The following is a 20,105-nucleotide window of genomic DNA, read 5'->3' as shown; positions in this document are numbered from 1 at the left end:
ACCAGCCGCTTTGTCTTTCTCACACTGAGATGCCGGTAGCTCTTCTTACACATCTCCTTCAGACTTCTATACTCCTCTTCTATTTCTTTGTTGATAACTCCAGCATGCCATGTGGGCTTCCTCTCCTCACTTCGGTTTTCCCCGACAATTCGAAGACAAGCGCTTAGGCTAAGTGGGGTCCCTAATTTTGTGTGCCCTGTGATGGACTGGCATGCCATCCAGGATGTTAATAATTCATTTATCCATCTGTCTACCCCAGTCTTGTGCTCTGGGTTGGCTCCGGCCACCTCAGCAACAATAACCAGAATAAACAGTTATAAGATCGATAGGTGGATGAGTGGATAGATAGATGGATGGAGATATTCTGACCCCAAGCAATTAATGAGCAACAATGAATGAAGAAGTTAAAGTTTGCAGAATTCATTTAATTAGATTCATTTTATTATTTCCCCTAAATTGTAATCCGTAATAATTTACCGGGAATAAAAATACAGTGGGCCAGGTATCCAGACATTCATCACTAACCTAATCTTTTGCACATATGGAGTGAGTGTGGGATACGTACCCCCCCCGCTGGAAGTGTGAGTGCCACCCAGTGACCAACAGTGCAATGCACAGCAATGCTATTCATTATTTCATTAAAAAGTAATTAAAAGTTACATAACACGGACAACTTAAAAACTGTAAAAATCCAGCTGGTTTATTTATTAACGTGTGTTTCCTGTTGCAGTAAAACTCTGGACTTACAGCATTACTTTGAAATACTTGATATGCAACGTGTACTTTTTTTTCTTTTCTTTTTTTTTTCAAAACGACCCGACACGCCTTTAAACACGCCTCATTAACGTCAAAGTCCCACCTACAAGGCAAACTAAGGAGTCAGAACTTCCAGTTTAAACTAGAGGGGCATTTAAACCAGGAAGATGGCGTCAGCAGTCGCCGGAGTTCTTAGGTTTTATGCATTAAAAAACAGTGCAATCCTAAAACGTAACACTGCATGCAGGTTTTTGGGCACATCGCGTCTTATTCAGTGTCGAAACGCCGTGTCAACGACGTCCGGTGCCATTCTGCCTAAGCCGACTAAAGTAAGTTTGGGGAGATTATAAGTAAGCGGCAGTTTCGCATGACAGGACCACACTGGATTAATTAAGCAGCAATCGGAAAATAATAGTAATTGAAATTATTCATAACTGTAAATGTTTCGACGGTGGTATAGAAGGACTTACATCCGAAAATGATTTTTTCAACTCAGTGGTTCTGGTTCACTGAGTCGAGAATACTTTTATATTAAAAACAGTATGGCCTATATTAAAACCCCATAAATGTTACAAGCAGGTGAATTTTTAACGATATATTTGTAATTTACGACATTCGTTTAGTCTGATACGCAACATAAAGAGTGAAACGTACGTAGTCAGGAAGTCTCAGGTGGAAAGATGTGTTGTAATCAAGAGTCAGGTACTTACAACGGCGTAACTTTGGCTTGAACTCTGGGCTGGGGGGGAGTACGTGATTATTGTGTGTGGCTCAGTGGGCTAAGCCGTGTGCCTGTAATCACAAGGTTGCTGGTTCAAGCCCAGCCTCAGCACGTCTGCGGGTCCTTGAGCAAGATCCTCAATCCCCAGCTCCCTGGGCGCCGCTACGGGTGGCAGCCCTTCGCGGACAGCTTGCTCTACAAAGAGCAAGTTGGGGGAGGCGTAAAAACAATTTCCCCACGGGGATCAATAAAGTATTAATTATTATTATTATTATTATTGGGGGGGGTTCAACCACCCCGCCACCCCCCGTAATTTCAGCCCATAGGGACTTGATTGTGAAATTATACGCCTCGTAGGGCAAAATTAAATCTTGCCATGCATTCATGTTATATTCATGCACCTTTCTGTGTCTAAATGCTAATATCGAATGATCTTTCTGTAAGATGTAACTAAGTGATTTTCTTTTTCTTTTTTGCAATTCGCAGATCCCCTTCGGAATGATTCGCATTATGATTGTGGTAGTCCCTTTTCTACTTATTGGAACTCAGATAAGCAAGAAGTTTGCCATTATGCTTGAAGAAAACGACATCTTTGTTCCCGAGGATGACGATGATTAAACCCTGGACACAGGTTTGTAGATGCCATACATACATGTGTGCAAACAGGTTGCGGTTACTGAGGGGGGTAGGGGGGGGGGAACCGGGGTCCGTTGCTCGAAGCCGTACAGTAATTAATCTTCCTGTATAGCTTAAATTCGAACTTTATATTGATGCGGTAAAATTTTGCCTTGTCATTTCCCTGCATCTCCCCCAAATGCGTGTGTTCGGAGTTCTGGGTTTAGCGTACCCCCCCACAACAAACCAAGACGTACGTACTTTACAGGGCTCTCAGTGCTTGGTTGTATGTTGTATACACTCCCAGTAGCCTTTATGATTCTGACGTAGGCTGACGTTCGCTCTGCAGGTAACACTGCATTCCTGTGAATGTTTTTAAATACGATATTGTCAACATATACTCTGTAATACGCTTGTACATTTGTGTACATAGCGCTGGCCTTTACGTCAAGGAGGTTTTTGCTGACTTCTAGTTGACACATATTATTGCTGTCTTAAGATTGTATAAATGGGGACAACAGCATCGTGAAGCTGCCACCCGTTTCACAAATTATAGTCACCTTAATACATTTCTAAAAAGTAAAATAACTGTCAAGATGACCGGAGCATTGAAGGTGAGTCTCATAATTTATGATCTAGATTGTTTAGGAAAAAACTAGTTTCCTCTTTAAAAATATCAGTCATTACTCACAAGTCTCACCATGTCTTATTCATTCCTACGAAACCACAGCCGCTGCTGCTATTGGGTTGGGTTGTTCTTTGTTTCAGCGACAGAGCCGAATGCTTTTTATTGGACAGAAAGTATGTCAGTCCCCCGAAAGGAATCACTCATTACCATTCAAACTTAGTGCCAGGAAAGTCCTTCCTCCAGGAAGATTAACATATGAACAAATATTCTGGTTATTCTACACATTGGTGAAACTGAAGTTTTAATACATGTGTAATTTTTACTCTAAGACCCTGACCAGGATGTAGGGTTAGAAGTTAGATTAATGCAGGGGTGGATCTATGGATGGCTCACTTATTCAGATTAAAAATATTATATAAAGATTTATTTGAATTAAATCATCATTTTGACTAATTACATTGAATGTGAATTGTTTTCTTATAATTATGTATGATAATATTTGGAACTTCCTCTCTTACATTTCTTGACTGACGTTATATGTTAAATTGTACCCATAATTCCGTGCGAGTTTTTCGTTGCGTGTTGGTTGGACACCACAGTCACGGCTGTATTTTTCTTGCGGTCACATATTGTAAATATCTAAGCCTGTTTTTAAAAAATGTGCGGTAATGAGTTTCACATAGGTGTCCCTAGGTTGAGCCTATCGGCTACTCTCTGTATCAACCACTGGATGAATGTACAATTTTATTGTTAAAACCGTCATTTAAGACATTTAATAGTGAATAGTACATTTTCATTACATTTATTTATGGCACACTTTAAGGGACTGGCTCTCTGGGCCAATGGTGAATCACTCTGCTGACCGTGGGATTCTGATCATAGTGCCCTACCTCACTGAGCCAAACACCGCCCCCAGTAAATTAACATTATTTATAATAAATAGAAATTTAACATTATTTAAAATGTTAAATCACTCATGTTAGAATGTGTAATGACATCCAGTAGATCGTTTTATTGAAAATATGAAAACGCCATAGGACATTGTTGCATGTCTTACTCTTCCCACTGATTTCACAGTCCGCCATGTAAATCTAGGAAAGAAAAAAACACCTTAAAGACAATCGCAAAAGCTCATACAGATCCATTTTGTATGTTAGAAATTTTTATGCAAATTAACCTCAACCTACAAAGTGACAGGCAGGAACTGCACTACTGAGCTCTATGGGGCAGCAATCAGCAGAGCTGTGTGCAGAATACAGCCTTATAAATGGTTCTAAGTGTGGCCCATGGACAAAGCACCTGAAATTGGAATTTCTGTACTAAAATTACCCAGGGTAGAAGATCGGATTAAAGTATCAGATAAGTAGTTGTAACTGTGAAATAGGACGAACATTCAGCGTGGAATAACACTTTATGCTCAGTGGAAATTAAAGGGCACTTCACACAACATAGTTCAGGATGAAAAATAGGAACCTGAATTAAAGCTGACATTCTGTACACTAGCCTCATTTTCATCTTTTGATCTGAACATGCCGCAAAAATAACTCGTTTTACTTCAATGAACCAGTATTTTGGTTTCTGGCTCTATAACCATCTGATTCCTCTTCTCCTCTTTCAGGTTGAGTGGCGCATCAATGTCAACAAATCAGACAAATTCTAGTATCACCAAAAAGAGGTCTTAGGAACCCAGCAGAATTCACACGTTACATTTATTAACAGAAGAACAGAAAGTAATGCAGTATCATCACAGTGTTTATTAACATTTGTTGTATTGGTGTGTCAAATATAGTAACTGTAACCTACTCAACATGTGACAAAAATGATTCACCAGTTTATTGAATATAAAAACTTAAGGCTCTGTATATTACTGGTCACAAGAAAGTAAAACTCATTTGAAAAATAATGGATATTTTCATTGTCATTAAAATGATTTAAAACACTTGAATTAGAGGTTTTTTCTTAATTGTGTGACAAGTGACTCTTTAGAAGTTAAAATGGTAAAATTTTTATAGCCTGCATCATAAGCAGTAAGATAATCCAGTATTTGCCACAAAATCTGATTTTCCCAAGTGGCGAAACATTGACCCACTGACTCCCAAACACACAAAAATATTGCAGCACCATGAAAAATGAGTTCAAACAAAAACATTTTCCAGGTTTTTCAAAGTTAGTCTGAAGCAATGATGCTTCATCAATGGACTGTATGTCTTTCAAGTAACAGATATCAGTGAGTGAAGCTACATCCTACTGACAGGGTGTTTGAGCAAAATTAACATTGGTGCATGTCAATGTACAGATTCAAGATGATGTATAGCAAGTACAAAACATTTGTGGGTGTTTCTCTGTTTGGCCCAAGCAGTCCCAAGAACGGCGATTTTGTAGTTTTTGTGAATTTTTACTTACAGCAATCTCAGAAATTCTGAACACTGCCACTCCGTGGACAGCCATCTGATTTAATCAACCAGTCAGTGACATTCATACGTGCTTCAAAAAGTCTGAAAAAAACTCTAGAGAAATAGCCTGCAGACACTGCAAAACAAGAGAAGGTGAAAAGTGGAAGTACAGAAGAAAATGCAAGATTTCAAAGAAGGTGTGAGAAAATTTAAGTGAATCCACCTCCGTAGTGACCACGTATAGTGGTCCTAATATGCTTTTTTGTCTCCACGTTCATAGGGCCCTTGGGTACCAAGGGAGAAGTGAGGCGATAATTGTTTAAATAGACCTTATACTCCAGTCCTTTGCCACAACTATAGTGGTATAACATTTAAGTTCTTGTATTGTCCCTCTGAAACGTGCGACAAGAAGTGCAAAACAGTGAGCCAGTACTTGGGTAGGAAACTCGTGAACCAAGTCAGCGTTCCCTTGCTACAGAATCACATGTCCTGGTATCTTCATCTCCCTGCCAATCTCCATGTCACCATAGGCTGTGTCAGTACCGGTCAAAGCCAACATGGCACTCTAGAATAGCTATCAATGCCAGTGCGCCCCCCTGCCCCGTACGAGATGCAGTGAAGTTGGCTAGTTAAACCAGCACCCTCTATGTCACCTATTGGGTTGACCGGCACTGGGTAGCGTTGAGCATGTTGGAGCCCCTGGAGATTAAGCTTTCTGAAGACAAGCCAACATGGCTGTCAGAATGGTGACGACCACAGGGCTTCTCTCTCCTAAGGGGAGTTGGGTAAGCAGGTTGGGCCGACCAGCCTCCATCTCCAACCTGGTTGTGGTGTCTCAGTGGGACATGCTGTTCCCCAGCTCCTGGCCTTCCCGCAGGGCCGCCATCGCCAGCCGCAGGTGCTCACGCAGGGCCTCAAGCTCCCGTTCGCTGCGGTTCTTCGCTGCGTTCAGCTCCACGTTGGCCTCCTTGCACCGCTCGTACGCCAAGCGCTTCTCCTACCAGAGGAGAGCAGGACTTGAAGGGTATATGCACATACTGTAGATGCTATCCTCGGTCTTACTGTAATACATCCTTAGGCCTGATGGAGACGCTGAGCAGCTTAGGTGTGGACGTTCATAAATATCACCTACAAACCTTGCTGAGGGAGAGCAGCTCGTCCCTCAAGCAACCGATCTCCTTATGCAGGTACTGGACCTCGTTCTCCTTCACTCGGAGCAGCACCTGCCAGAAGAAAAATAACGAGTGTTGGCTGGTACATAGGCGTCACACGGGACCTGAAAACACGCTCATGGGACTTATTTACACAAAAATGTTCTGAGGGACCAACTAATCAGATGTCTTGGTCCCATGTCCTCTAGTTGCTTGGACCTACCTCCTCTACAATCTGATTGGTTATCTCTCAGAATCAATCATTTTTTGTTCTGCCCTCAGAACATTTTTGTGTAAGTAAAACTCCCACGAGCAGAAAGCACACCTTCAATCGACATCCAGCTAGACGGCCGATCGCAGAATCCGAATTTCAAAGGCAGTGACCACTAGGTGGTGACAGTGATCAATTGCAGCAGTGTTCCCCTTGTCGCTTCTGCCATACCTCCAACTCGCAGGAACTGCGCTCGTGGCTGTCATGCAGGACGCCGTCTGAGCCCTCATGCTCAGAGCTTGAGCGCATGTGGCTTATCTCCTTCATCAGATGAGACTGCAGATCCTGTGAAGAGAGAGAGAGGGCTTACACCAGGGCAGGTCAAACTGAACAAGCAAAGGGGCATGTGAACACCATGTTAGTTAACAGCGCATGGCAACACGTCACTCACAGGACAGCGAAAGATAAACCAGCTAACAAGGAAGCCTTCTCTCTTTGGAAGCTTGCAAGTTCTACAATGGCTGAAGCAACTTAGGCACCCTGATAAATTCTACAGTAACTGTCAACGTCAGAGACAAAGAGTGGTGCAGACAGAAAGCAGAAAGGAAATGATTACAAACACCATTCACACGTTTCTGTTATCTACAGCAGAACAGCGTACAGCAATAAACCCTGCAGTGAGAAATGGCACAGTCCAAACACTGAGTTTTGCTTGGTGAGCTCAGTCACCAAACTGTGCACAGGCAGAAAGGACTTGCAGAACTGAACCTTAGAAATTGGGCCAGCGTGTGGCTCAGAGGTTTAAGTCTCTGTTCCTGACAGAAAGGCCCCCAGGCCTTGAATACCGTCCTCAGCAGAATAGTCACATGTCCACTGGGCTCTTGAGAAAGGCCCTTACCCCCCCCCCCCCCCAAATGCTGCAGGGGCACCAGATAAATGACCTGACCCTGCACTCAGACCCCAAGCCTCATGCGTGTGTCTCAAAGCAGAGCATGAAGGGATACGTGAAATGATGCATTCCAATGTACCTGTACTCAGACTTGTGCAAATGGAAAATTAAGTATTTCATTCCATATATAGAATATTTCAGGCTGATAGCAAACATGAATATGCATAATCACTGGCAGATGAAGCCAGCCAGGAGCTGACAGAGAGCCACAATTACTCACTCACCCAATTCTCCTTCTTCAGCTGCTCCAGCTCCGTCTCCCTTCGGCTCGCCTCCCTCTCCATCTCCCTGTGTCTCTCCTCCGCCCTCCTCACCTCCAGGCACTTCTGGGAGTACCGCTCTGACAGGCTGTCCAGCTCCCTCTGCTGGGCCAGCCGCTCAGACCTGGAACGGGTTATCAACAGTGACACTCAGACAGCGACAGCAGCAAGATAAGACAAACTGCAGGGAAGGGAAACAAACTATTAAACACATACATTCTTCTAGACCACAACTAAAATTGCGGGATGCAAGTGTCCCAAAATGAAAAAAGCCATAATTTTATGTATATAATGCACACATCATACATACAGCACCACTCGAAAGTTTGGACACACCTACCCATAGAAAGGTTGATTTGTACTATTCTCTACTACTTAGAATAAAGACATATACACTATAAAATACATATATGGAATTATGCACTGACCAAAAAAGTACTAAACAAATAAAATTAAACATAACAGCAGCACCATACATACATTCCTAATGCCTGGGGCCTGCATTTCACGAATCACCTTTGATCATGTGGCCAAAACAGCAAAACCTGCGACGACTGCATGCTGTCCAGTGAGCTGTACACATGCACACACGCACTGGCTTTTTCACAGTGAGATAACGCATCCGAATTGGACCCGAGCATCCGGGAGTTCAGACAATGTCACAACATGTCCTTCTACATTGATTGGGTTCCAGCAAAAGATAAATCTGGAGAAATAATGGGAGTGATTTTTGAACTGCGATGCTTAAATGTACGGCGTGCGTGCCCTGTGGCGGGTCGACCGTGCCATTTGGGCAGCTGTTTTCATCTCAGCTTGCCAGACCTACTTTGTATACAAATGACAGGCTTACCCATAATCCCACTACTGGCACCTCCGAAGTGGTGTGTGCGTGTGACCTACAGGTCACGTGACTCACTGTGTCTGCGGCAGGGCCTGCGGCTCGGCCGTCCCTCCGCCCAGTCTCCTCGCTCTCGCCACTTCCTCCTCCAGCTCCACCCTCAGGGCCGTCTTCAGCACCTCCATAGCTAGGGGTGTGAATTTGGGAGGGGGAGGGGGGTTGACATTATGATAATGTGTAAATGCTACTAAAAATGTCAATTAAATGCAACATTTGCACAGACAAAAAGAAAAACAATGAAAGAGGAAGTACTGGGCTTAATTATTTATCATCATCATTGTTATTATAAACAACAACCACCTGCCTAAGGTCGCAGCTCAGCCTCTAGTCCAGACACTTGTTACCTCACAACTCTCTACTGGCAGGTCTACCAGCTTCTGCTGTCACACCACCGCGGATGATTCAAAACACGGCAACACGTCTGACATTCACTCAACCTAAACATTCCCATGTCACACCCCTGCTTCTCTATCTTCACCGTCGCCCACCGCCGCTCACATCGAGTTCGAGTTCTTGCTGACAGGCTTACAGGTCCGTCAATTAACAGACACCCATCTCCAATAAGAGGGTCTTCAAGACTTCTCAGCCCCTTCGGTCAGAAAACCAATGCTGTTTGAAGCTCCCTCTACCCTACAAGAAGAGTCACTCTGGATGGTTCTCTTGTGAGGTTCTTTGATGGTGGAATGAGCTGCTGAACCATATACGGTCACCAGACTCCCTCTCTACCTTCTGGAAACACCTTAACACCCATCTGTTCCATGAATTCCTCTACTAACCTTAATATTGCACTTTTGATCATTGAATAGCCTTATTAGGTTTTTACTGCAGCTGCACTTATGGCTAGTCGACTCCCCCACAGAACATATGCTTGTAATGTGCTCCTCTCACTTGTATGTCGCTTTGGACAAAAGCGTCTGCGAAAGACGTAAAATGCAAACACAAAAATGTAAGTACACATTTACGGTATAAAGGATTAAATGCGATATCATTTCTTGTCATAAAAGTGCAAATGCACATAATATAAATACACATTTGCTCTGTCATGGCAAGAAATTAAGAAGTATTTAATCCTTTACACCGTGAATGTGTGCGTGAGTATCAGTTATGTCGGTCCCTGGTAGTAACGTAAACGCTTAGTAGCCCAGTCCGCTGCAGCCTCGCCTGGCACCTCGCCACCCAAACGGGGTTCCCTACCCACTCACCCTGCGCCGTGGCCTGGGCCTCTTCCCGAAGCAGCCGGTCGCGCTCCACCTCCAGCTTCCTCACCTCCCGTTCATGCCGCCGCTGTAGCTCCTCCAGCACCTCCCTGTGGGCCTTCTCCATTGCCTCCAGGCTTCGGCCACAGGGGGCCTCTAGGCCACACTTCCCACCTTCCCTTGCAAACCTCACCTTCTGTAGCTGCTCCACCTGAGCCTTCAGCAAGGCCACCTGATAGGGTAGGGAAGGGGAACAGAGGGTGACATCACTAACGCACAGCTGGAGCACAGCAGGACAAATAACCTCAGCTATCAATCCCTCCATTTGCGATTACTCTTCATCCAGCGAGGGCCTCGATGCTTCAGCACCTAACCTATCAAACACTGGGCATCTCTGAATGTGTGACCTCATGCACCAGTGATAGTTTTAACGTGTGGGGCAATGACAAATTCTGTGTGGTCACCATTCTTCCCAGACTTAATTATTGATTTATATAGTCTATTCCTACTACCTCCTTCAACAGCACTTCATTGGCAGGCTGGTTAGCACAGGAACCAATCAGGGGCAGCGACCTCATCTCCCGCAGAGGCAGTCTTTCAAACTCCACCCACTTCCTCTCAAGCGTCTCTTCCAGATTGGAGGCGGAGCTTGTCCCCTTCTTCAGGTGCACAGTATCCCATGGGCTGCTGCCAGGTGGCGGCTCCTTGGCGGGAACCGCAGCCTGGAACCAGCGGGTCCTGTCCTCCAGCCTCCGGGCCTGTTCCCTGTCCAGGCCTTCTTTGGTCTCCGGCGTGCTGACGGGCTGTGCGGGGGCTTGTGTGTCCATCACCGGTGCAAGCTCCACACAGTCTAGCTGATGCGGGGTGGGGGTCATAACCTCAGAGCCTGAGTCCCTGTGAGCGGGCAAAACGGGACAGGACGTGCGGATCTCTTTGTCACTCCTGCTGTCTGACAGCCTGGAAAACAGGAAGAAAAGTAATGAATGAGGATGATGCATATTTCCCTGCATGCAGTGACTCACTATGGGCCGAGTACACAGTACAAATTACAGCAAACCTGGTTTAGACAGCATATCACCAGCAGTGTGCGTGCATGTGTGTGTCTGAGGGGAAATCAGATTTGTTCAGTCAGTGCTGTCGTATCACACTGTTAGATGGACCATAAGGTGCAGGATGGGCCACAGAAATACCTGAGTGGGACCATGGGGTGCTTTGGTGGAGGAGTTCAAATGTGCATCTTAAAATTTTAGTTTTTCTTACTTCCGGTTCACAGGTATGGAAAAGTTCTGTGACTGGTTGGCATTTTCCCAGCTGTGGTGTGGGCCAAGCTCGAGACCAGCTGGGCCAGCCATACCCCCCCTCCCCCCCTCCACAGCGCGGGGAGCTGGTTCTGCAGCTGTCTAAACTGACACACCAGAGGTGTGAAGTAAAACTATATCTGAACAGAGTCGAGTACAGCAGCAGGAACTTACTGCATGATGTCGGGCGAGCTGCTGGGAAGGACGTTCTTCCGCAGAACCTCCAGCCAGTTCCTCCTGATCCCCGACGTCATGGCAGACAGGGTGAACACAGCCCCCTGGGTCTGTGCACAAGTGAAGAGAAAGAGAGGACAAGCAGGATCTTACAAGTCAGCATTTGAGATGAACACTAACCTGAAGCTGAAAACAAACATTCCATCCAGACGCTTCCAAACATTCCATATCAAACATTCCATCCTCAGAGCATATGAGGATATAATCCCAGATATACACATAATATAAAGAGCATAAGCTTCGATCTTCTGAGGAACACCTGAGGGTCCTGTATTTCCTTTCGCCACTATAAGTGAGGTGAAACTTTTTGTGAGCATACATAACAGCACCTACGTGACTTCTTTGAACATTTCCTCAAATTCAAATAAGTAAAACAGATTTCAGTACTATCCACCTGGATCTGAAAACCATAGTTCTTCTCCACATCAAACTCGGACACCCCCACACAGGACCTCAGGTCAATCTCCCCGTCCAGATCTTCCTTCTGACATGACATTAAAGAGATGAGAAAGAGACCATAACTCTTCAGTGACTTATTAGCAAAGCCGAGTGTTAGCAATTTACACCATTCCAAGTACTTTAAATTAGCAGGAATTTGTTTTTGTCTGGCTATACGTCACTTCTAAGCAGGAAAATTTGTCACTGTCCTTCCACTACATTTCCCAGCCTCACTGCTTAGCTCTCAGTCACTTCGCTCAGTGAAACTATCTGCAAATCAGTACCGACACATGCAGCTCATCTGAGATAAACATCTTGTGTCACATGTCACGGCACGCGAGAAATTGAGGAATCAAAGGGCTGCTTGTGAAGGGAGCGAGTCCCAGGCTCCATATACAATACATTTCAGGTTAAGGAGTTAAAAAGAACTCTAGTTACACCATTCTCTTTTACCTCGCATGTAAATAACCAGTGCAGAAATGAGGTGTTAGGGGAACCAGACCAAGGAATTTCCTTAGCCTGTTTCAAGCAATGAGACTATCTACACCCTGAGAGTACCTACATTTTGAGTGAATCTGAGTGAATTTCAAAAAGATTTCTACTGCTCAAATTTTTCACAATGATTGATTTCTTTATCAATTGTAACGCATCTTAGTTACTTTGCTGAGTATTTGATGTGTATCGAGTATCTGATTAAAATAATTTTAACCGAGAGCCATGGTACAGAACCACAGTGAGGATAAACGTTCAGAAAAACAATCGGCAGCTCATCTCACCTCCTCTGCCCTGGCATCCCTGTAGAACCTCAGGCTGGCGTCCGTCAACACAAACCAGTGCTTCCGCCACTGGGGAGACACACCAGGCACCATGTGACACTGACCAGGACCCGCTCTATCCTAGCCGAGGCTTCAAATGAGCCAGTATGAATAGACAGAAATTTTATTAAGAGCACACCAGGGCTGTCCCAATCCTTGCAGGAACCCCAAGTGACTTCAGTGTTCCTCTCTTTGCAACTTTAAGTGTCTAAGTGCAGGACAGAGGTTGTGTGCAGGAACACTTCTGAGTTCCCATTTTTAAATCCACAGTGGCAAGAAGTTCCTTGATGGTGTGTGGAGAAGCCAAAATGTTTCAGCATAACACCCAGTCCGCCTAATATCCAGGCAAGTATGCTCAGGCACATGGAAGAATCAGCTAACCTGCTGATGCAACAAGGGAGTCTGAAACCACCACCTCTGCTTTTGAGTGCTTTTGTCTGTTCTAAACACAACTGAGCACAACAGCAGTAGCAGAAAGGCCGAGTACCTCTCCATCGTCATCGAGCTTCGACATCCATCCCTTCTTGAAGTTAAGGAGATCAGGCTGCAGAGATAGGGTCAGGGGAAAAGGAGAACATTATTCAGAACTTAGCTTTGAAAAAACAGAAGTACAGTGACAATGGTCTCAGTATGCGTTTCCTACATCTATGTATATGTGTCTGATCACTGCTGGTACTGTGGTTCAGGTCACAGGAGTGACATGTCAATGTACCATTAACTGGAGATGTTTCAGTAAATAATGATGTGCACAAAAGTAGCTTAAATGGCAAGCAACTGAAAATATGTGTGTATATTTTCATAGCTATTTTAATACTGTATGCATGCAAACCGAGGCTGACATGTTAAAGCCACAACCCACAGAAAGCACGTCAGACACTGACTGATATACGCAGCCACTGCAGATACCCTAGTAGGTACAGAGCGAGGCGGCTTAATGGACTTCATTCATCCACGTTTACTGACAAAAACAATCACAATGCAGGCCAAATCTGAACGGCTACTTATTTCAGATTTTTTTGCTCTAGTTAATATCTTTTTCACCCATCATCCAAAAAGTAAGCTGCAAACCAGTAAGTGACTGGAATTCAGAAGGAGAGGCAGTCCTTCTCTATGATTCTTGAAAACGATCTAGGTGAACACTGAAAGACATTGCAACAAGAGCTACACGGGAAATAATGAAAATGTTATTAAATGTAGTTAGGCTACACAAAAGTTCAAACGTCCCCCTTTTGTCCAGTGAATCGTTTCCCATTGTGAGAATATCTGGTTTGACTGGCTCCTTTTCTGAATGGATCGGAGATACAGGTACTCGTAGTTGTAACGTAAGGATGAAACACAGCCATGTATTTCAAATTACACCTAGGAGTCCCAAACAAACCGTCCCCAACGTTAAAAACAGATGCAGCGGATTCTGTGAGGAATTACTCTTGCGGCATTATAAACATAACAAGGCGTTACAATGCGGAATTTGCATATGGGTCTTTGTCTATGATATTCCTAAAAATTATGCTTCTAAATAATCACGTCCATGATGCACACACTGGCTGAACACCAGCTCCGACGATCACATGGAGTCCCAGTTTCATTTCACAGTTAAAGCCTGAATGCTGCGCAGAACTCAGACGGCGTCTTAGCTGTGGATCATTCACCTTGAATGCACATGTCCTACATAAATAGGTCTGAAGTCTATTATTCATTTGTACACAGCTGTAAGTTTGAAAACTAGCTCTGTAGTTAATAAGAAGCCGAGATTACAAGAATACCAAGAGAGATACCACCTGCCGACGATGAATCGAAACATTTTTTTTATTAAACCGGCCAATGTTTTATTCTTACAGGAGAAAAAAAGTCTCCTCAACCAGATACAGAAAACACATTGGCCAAACCTGTCATTGAATCTGTGAAGTATCTAGAAATGTGTTGTACATAAACTTTATGGAACAACCGACTACATCCAACAAAAACTGAAGAATTAAACGAAATAGAAAGCAAAGTTTAAATGAGACAACGTCAGATACATAATGCTACCTTAAGTGGTAGCCTAATTCTTAATGAAAATCTCAAAGAGCAAAGTCACAACAGGAAGAGCCTGTACTGAAACACATCGAACACGGAAAAGAGCTAGGTTAAAAGGTTTCGTTTTCTAACAGAAACACCCGTTAAAAGCTATTTTTCTATCGTTAAATTGACGCGTCACACTATATACGTGAGATGCTAGAAAGCTGTCAGAAAACTTCAACTGCGATGTTACTCAAACTACACACTTGTTTTTCCATCAACAATTTAGTAACTGATCAATTAAACAGCAGTCTTCACTAGCAAAGCATGTTCTTAATGGTGACGAAAACTCCACGGTTTAAAATTACAGGTAAACACTCACCGTCATGTTTGTTACCGGATCCCAGATCCAAGGGGTGAAAGAGAAGAGAAACGCAGGCTTCAGCTTGTAGATTGATTAGCATATGTCATCTCAATTAATATAGCAAAGTGATAATCCCTACAGCCCAACATCTAACGCTCACATTTAAATTTTCTTGATTTTTACGTGCATTTTAAAAAATTCATGCGTTGATTTAAAATGCATCTATTTTCATCTGTATGTATATAATATTATAATTACTGAGAAGTTACAGCCACCGGCAAGTGACTAGTTCCTGGGCGGTTCCACGAGGTAAAGTAGGTAGACCCTCGCAGTCAACCAATGGCTATTGCACGTAGCGATACTAAGCCCATAAACGGAGAGTAAAAGGGCGTCCCAGCACATGTAGAAGGTAAATGCACGTATGCACACTGATCACAGGGCCAGGAGGCACTGAGGGACACATAAGATAAGGAGTGGTATTTTGGCGTTCAGTTCAGTCCAGTCTTTTACTTAGTAAAGCATTCACTCACTTAAAAAATATATATTCCAATTTTATTTCCCGAGTTGTCATGTTCTTAGACGTGAGTTGGTGTCAGGAATCCTGAGTACAAGCCCTGACAGCACCGGCAGGAATGCTTAAAGGCACGGATCATACGAATAAGGAACATGGCTATCACGTAGCCCGACCCACAATAAACGTTTTTCCATAAACGTTTACCGTAAAAAGACCACTTAGATAACATCAGATTGAGTTCTCTCAGGGTTAACAGACAGATTGATGGCCAGAGAGATTGCACACAAAGGTAACGGGAACAAAGCAGTGAATAAAGAATTAACAGACACCCAGACACATGCTTAAGGTGCGCAGGTTCTGCAGGAACTATTGTGGAACTTGTAGCCAAACCCAGACGAGCGTGCCTTTTCCGTTGGTCGGTGTTCCACTGGACCCATCTGCAGGCAGGCAGTGTCACTCTCTGTCAGTGTCTCCTCCCGGTGGTCACCCTGTAATAAGTCACAGGCAACATAATCCAACCACTACTGATGAAAGCAGCATGCTTGTTTTGTGTTGCCCATTTTATCCCAAAAACGGTATAAATAATAATCCTACACACTATGCATTTCGAAGCCTCATTTATCCCAACACTACCAATAAATTCCTAGGACAGAAAAAATACCCAAATACATAAAATAAAAATTATTGGACTGATCTGAGAACCAAGCAGTAACGTAAAAAGTATACTATATAGGAACAAGCACACGTATCAAATGGAATGCATAATAGATTTTGTACATTGATTTCAGTCAGTGTTCCTTATTGTATGTTTTTATTGCCCTTTGTTGCAGAATGTGCACTGTTGCAGAAAATACTTCTGGAGAGTAGATTTGCCAATCACCGTATTGATGTGTATATTGCGTCTGAAGCAGTTTGAAGCAGGGCTTACCTGAGCACTGAGTGAAGCAGTGGATCTGACACAAGGCACTCTTTCACTGTCTCCGCCTTGCCTCTTCTGCCGAGTCCTACCTCTTTCCATTCCCCTACCTCGTTCCACCACCGAGTTGCCCCACTCCTGATGGCCATCCGTTGGGCGAATTTGCCTGTCCACCACGCAGAGTGAAGCAGAGAAAGGGGTGCTAGATAACTGACATATAGACTAACTGCATATGACCATATAGAGTAATACAGTGCACCATATACCAAAATATTGTACGGAAATCAGCAACATCTTTACTAACTTGTATTTTGTCTAACAGAGGAAATGGAAAAACTACGATATGTTTGTCTTACATCAGTTACTCTGCTTGGCAACTATTTCTTAATGTGGACAAATGAGGGTCCACAGGGTAGAAGGATTTTAACATAACAAAACATTGTTAATCTGATTTCTTTTCTAAGTTAATAAATGTAGCATACTCTCATATTTCTTGCCTAAAAAAGCAGGCAAATATTGAAATATAACTTGCAGGTACTGTTTGGGAATGGTTATTAGTAGTATTTTATTTGTTTCATCTTATATGAAAATTTGCTTGCGATTACTTCTTACTTATATGGCCTGATGGGACTGTGGCTTTGACTCCTCCCCTTTTCCCAAGCTGCTTCCCTCGGGTATATGACCTTGGTCTTGGGGATGTCAGCCATTACAACGTAATCTTCCATTTTCATGCATGCAACACCCGACCCTGAGGAAGTGCGGCTGGATTCAGACTCCAGGGAGCTTTGGGAGATAGTGTGCCTTCGTCTCTGAGGGGAGGGGCTCTGGTGTGATGATCGCGTGTACTCTGGGGAGGGGCTCCGCAGCTCTAGGCCCCTCTCATTGCCACTTGTGCCCCTACCCCAGTCATCCGTTTCCATGGCAGCAGTGTGAGACTTCGACAGCTGAATGGTGGGTTTGGTGTCCAAAAGTCGCCCAGGTGTTGAGGAAGTTTGGAGTGCTGTGGTGCTGTTGTATGAGTGGACAGAACCCATCCAGGAGCCTGATAACGTTGTTGGTCTGAGGATACTTGCATCCTGGCTGGAGGTAGATGCTATGAAGTTTGCCTGTGATGGAGAATTCTCAGGTGCCTCGCAGTTTCTGTGGCTGCTGGGATGACTTTGGTCATCTTGGCCAGAGAAACGGGAGGAGCTGTGCAGCTCAGCTTTGCTGCCGGTTTCACTGAATGCAGAGGAGCATGAGGCAGTCATTCCAACGGTTGTATCAACATCTTTACATAAATATTCTGAATCTAATTTTGGACCATTTGAGCTCTTCGAGGGGCTCCTGGGTTCCTCTCTCTCTTGTGCAGGAGTGTAATTAGAGAATGGGATTCCGTTCTGTTTGAACGGGGAAGGGCTTCGAGAGGGAGAGGAGGATAGTGAGAAAGTGGAGCCGTGTCTGGGGGATGATTTAGAAATTCCAGATGAGGAGCGAGAGGGAACTTGTACTTTTGGGTAGAAGCCATCAAAAGACCACTGTTGGGAGGCACCCAACTCTGCCTGTTTGAAAGGGGTGGGGATTAACGTGCAAGGGCTTGGTGAACGGGGGCCTCTCCCCTGGGGGCCTACTCTGAAGTTTGAGTGTAGCGAGTATTTGGGTGGAGAGGGACTCCTCCCGAATGGGTCAACACCCGAGCCCCGCCTTTTCGAGGGCATGCCAAGATCCGGGTTTCGGAAGGGGATGGAGGCCTTGGGTTCTGGGAGCCTGGTGCTAGGCAGGGGGCGGCCCACTTCGTAGTGCCGGAACGGGGGTGACGGGCTGTTCTCCCGGAGGGACTGACAGCTTCCTGCCCTCCGTAGAGGAAGTCCAACTTCTTGTCCTCTGTTTGCTAAAGACCCTACACATAGCAAAAGGTAAATAAGACCAAAAGCAAGGGAACTGCTTGGAAAAGCTTTAACAAGGCTATAAAAATGTAAAGACCACAGTGCAATTGAAGACCGTATTACAGGTTATTATTGACGAATTTACTTACCTACATCACAATCCTGTAACAGAATCATGGTTAAAGTATTACCATTAGAGTATCTCTCTCTAACCTGTGTGTCGACCAAAACTGTCCCTGCTGCTACTCTCTTCCATCCAGCTCTGACGACATGGTTTGCAAGAGGCAGGATCCAACCGTGTCATGGCGTGATTTGCTGGTGAACACGGAGAGGATGATCAGCCTTCCCCGTATGTCTGATCCTAGGAGAACCAAGGTGCTAACCTGGAGTGTTGGGGAATGGAAGTGTGAGAAGAGGCCAGACAGATGGGATGTTGGGTAGAATAAGAGAGAGGAGCAGAACTGGTGAAGCGGACGGTGATCCACTGGGATATTTAGAAGCTGGACATTAATGGAGGCAGCAGAAGAAGGTAGTCGGACGTGAGAGTGCCTGGGATTTCATGCAACGTGTTTTGTACGTTCTTCTGGAAGCAGCTTGGTGGATTTAGGCTGCGTGAAGGGGCTGGCAGCATCTCCCAACACAACCTTAAGTCTACATCCAGCTCTTGTAGAAGCATTGCATGTACAGAGACACAAAAGCCACAGTGGAAGAGACCATTCCAGGCTCTTCACAGGGCAAACGCACATGCTTAATATGGCCTTACCTTGCCTTGATGATGATGTCACTGGTGCAAAGCATACAGTAAGATATTAGAATATTTGGAAGGTCCAGCTGCTGCCTACTGACATCATGGCTGTTCAAAACTCCCCTAAAAGACATAATACTGACCCATCTGAGCAAGAATAATGTCCAGAATCAAATTAGCCAAAAGCACCGTCTAGCGATGACCATTCAAGGCAGACTTGCTATCATATGTTCATTAATGCTGTTAAAAAAACTTCACAAATGCCAAAGACCACTAAGCTTAACAATGACGATTTTTGCGCAGAAAAAAGCTAGTAAATGTAATCCTCCAAAAAGAAAGGACAAAAAAACTCTTCTCGGAATATGGAATTTGAAAAAATAGCCCCCACACCAATGTACACTGAGAAGCACAGTCAAACCTAAAACACACACAGACACACTATCCTTTTAACTTGTTTGAAGGCCCCATGGTATGTACCAGTATAGACCTACCCAGCAGCGATCTGTGCAGTGGTGGCTGTGGGTCAGCGTAGTGAAATGCAGCAGTGCATCGTGCAGCTCGCTCTGTCCCGAGCCCTTCAGCCTCGGTGTCTGTCCACACCTTCTCTCACTCGCTCGGCCGGGCGATCGGGATTACAGCTCTGTAACTCGAGCTAGGCCGTGATGCCAGTCATGATTATTTTAACACTCCTGCACTTTTATGTTAAAGTGACGACCCTTTTCCCCCTAACCCCTTCCTTAATCGTGCTTTTATTTTTCCATTTTCACATGCAATTGCAACATACAATGTACTATCTTTTTCGTGTCTATTAAATGTTATGCATTTAGCCATTTAATCGTCTGGAATAAAACTTATATAATGGACATCTACAAGTTATTACAAGTTACCGATTCAGTGTGTTTGGCAATGCTTGTCAAATTTAATAAGTTATATGTAAGACAAAAACACCCATTTTAATGTATGAGAATGTATGCGGAATATCGCAACGTATTCCCAGCTGAATGAGCAGCTCAATGAATTGAATGCGTTCCGGTTCCAGCCAGGGTGAAGTACATTAGACATGTGTACATTTTGTTACTGGATATTCTCAAAGGCTTGTAAAGGATCTTTCCATTAATTAGTAATTTGAGCTGTATTCCT

The 20,105-nt window shown here is 44.3% G+C and overlaps 2 protein-coding genes across 9 annotated transcripts; one reads left to right on the top strand and one right to left on the bottom strand.

Annotated features, from left to right (window-relative positions):
* The first annotated feature begins 849 nt into the window (after window positions 1-849).
* On the top strand, window positions 850-4,665 carry LOC111845263 (essential MCU regulator, mitochondrial-like). The gene is made up of 3 exons (XM_023814570.2): window positions 850-1,085; window positions 1,964-2,108; window positions 4,339-4,665. Exons 1-2 carry the CDS (start codon window positions 924-926, stop codon window positions 2,093-2,095), a joined length of 294 nt encoding a protein of 97 aa, XP_023670338.1. The 5' UTR covers window positions 850-923; the 3' UTR covers window positions 2,096-2,108; window positions 4,339-4,665.
* LOC111845260 (TRIO and F-actin-binding protein-like) lies at window positions 4,411-19,590 on the bottom strand. Of its 8 annotated transcripts, none has more exons than XM_072712029.1 (17): window positions 19,457-19,590; window positions 18,984-19,088; window positions 18,434-18,603; window positions 16,968-18,234; window positions 16,368-16,521; window positions 15,844-15,927; window positions 13,051-13,107; window positions 12,525-12,593; window positions 11,705-11,794; window positions 11,251-11,360; window positions 10,291-10,735; window positions 9,785-10,010; window positions 8,601-8,709; window positions 7,649-7,808; window positions 6,707-6,820; window positions 6,250-6,336; window positions 4,411-6,110 (listed from the first exon to the last, which is right to left on the bottom strand). In XM_072712029.1, exons 3-17 carry the CDS (start codon window positions 18,522-18,524, stop codon window positions 5,949-5,951), a joined length of 3,225 nt encoding a protein of 1,074 aa, XP_072568130.1. In that variant the 5' UTR covers window positions 18,525-18,603; window positions 18,984-19,088; window positions 19,457-19,590; the 3' UTR covers window positions 4,411-5,948. The 8 variants fall into 8 exon arrangements, with proteins under 8 accessions (XP_072568130.1, XP_072568132.1, XP_072568131.1 ...); XM_072712031.1 differs by having other exon boundaries at window positions 18,434-18,535; XM_072712030.1 differs by having other exon boundaries at window positions 18,984-19,004; window positions 19,457-19,572.
* Between the last annotated feature and the right edge of the window lie 515 nt (window positions 19,591-20,105).

The sequence above is a fragment of the Paramormyrops kingsleyae genome, chromosome 5 (assembly GCF_048594095.1).
Source record: "Paramormyrops kingsleyae isolate MSU_618 chromosome 5, PKINGS_0.4, whole genome shotgun sequence".
NCBI classification, from domain to species: domain Eukaryota; kingdom Metazoa; phylum Chordata; class Actinopteri; order Osteoglossiformes; family Mormyridae; genus Paramormyrops; species Paramormyrops kingsleyae.
Note: the sequence above shows the minus strand (reverse complement) of the source record. Positions and strands in the feature narration are given on the sequence as shown.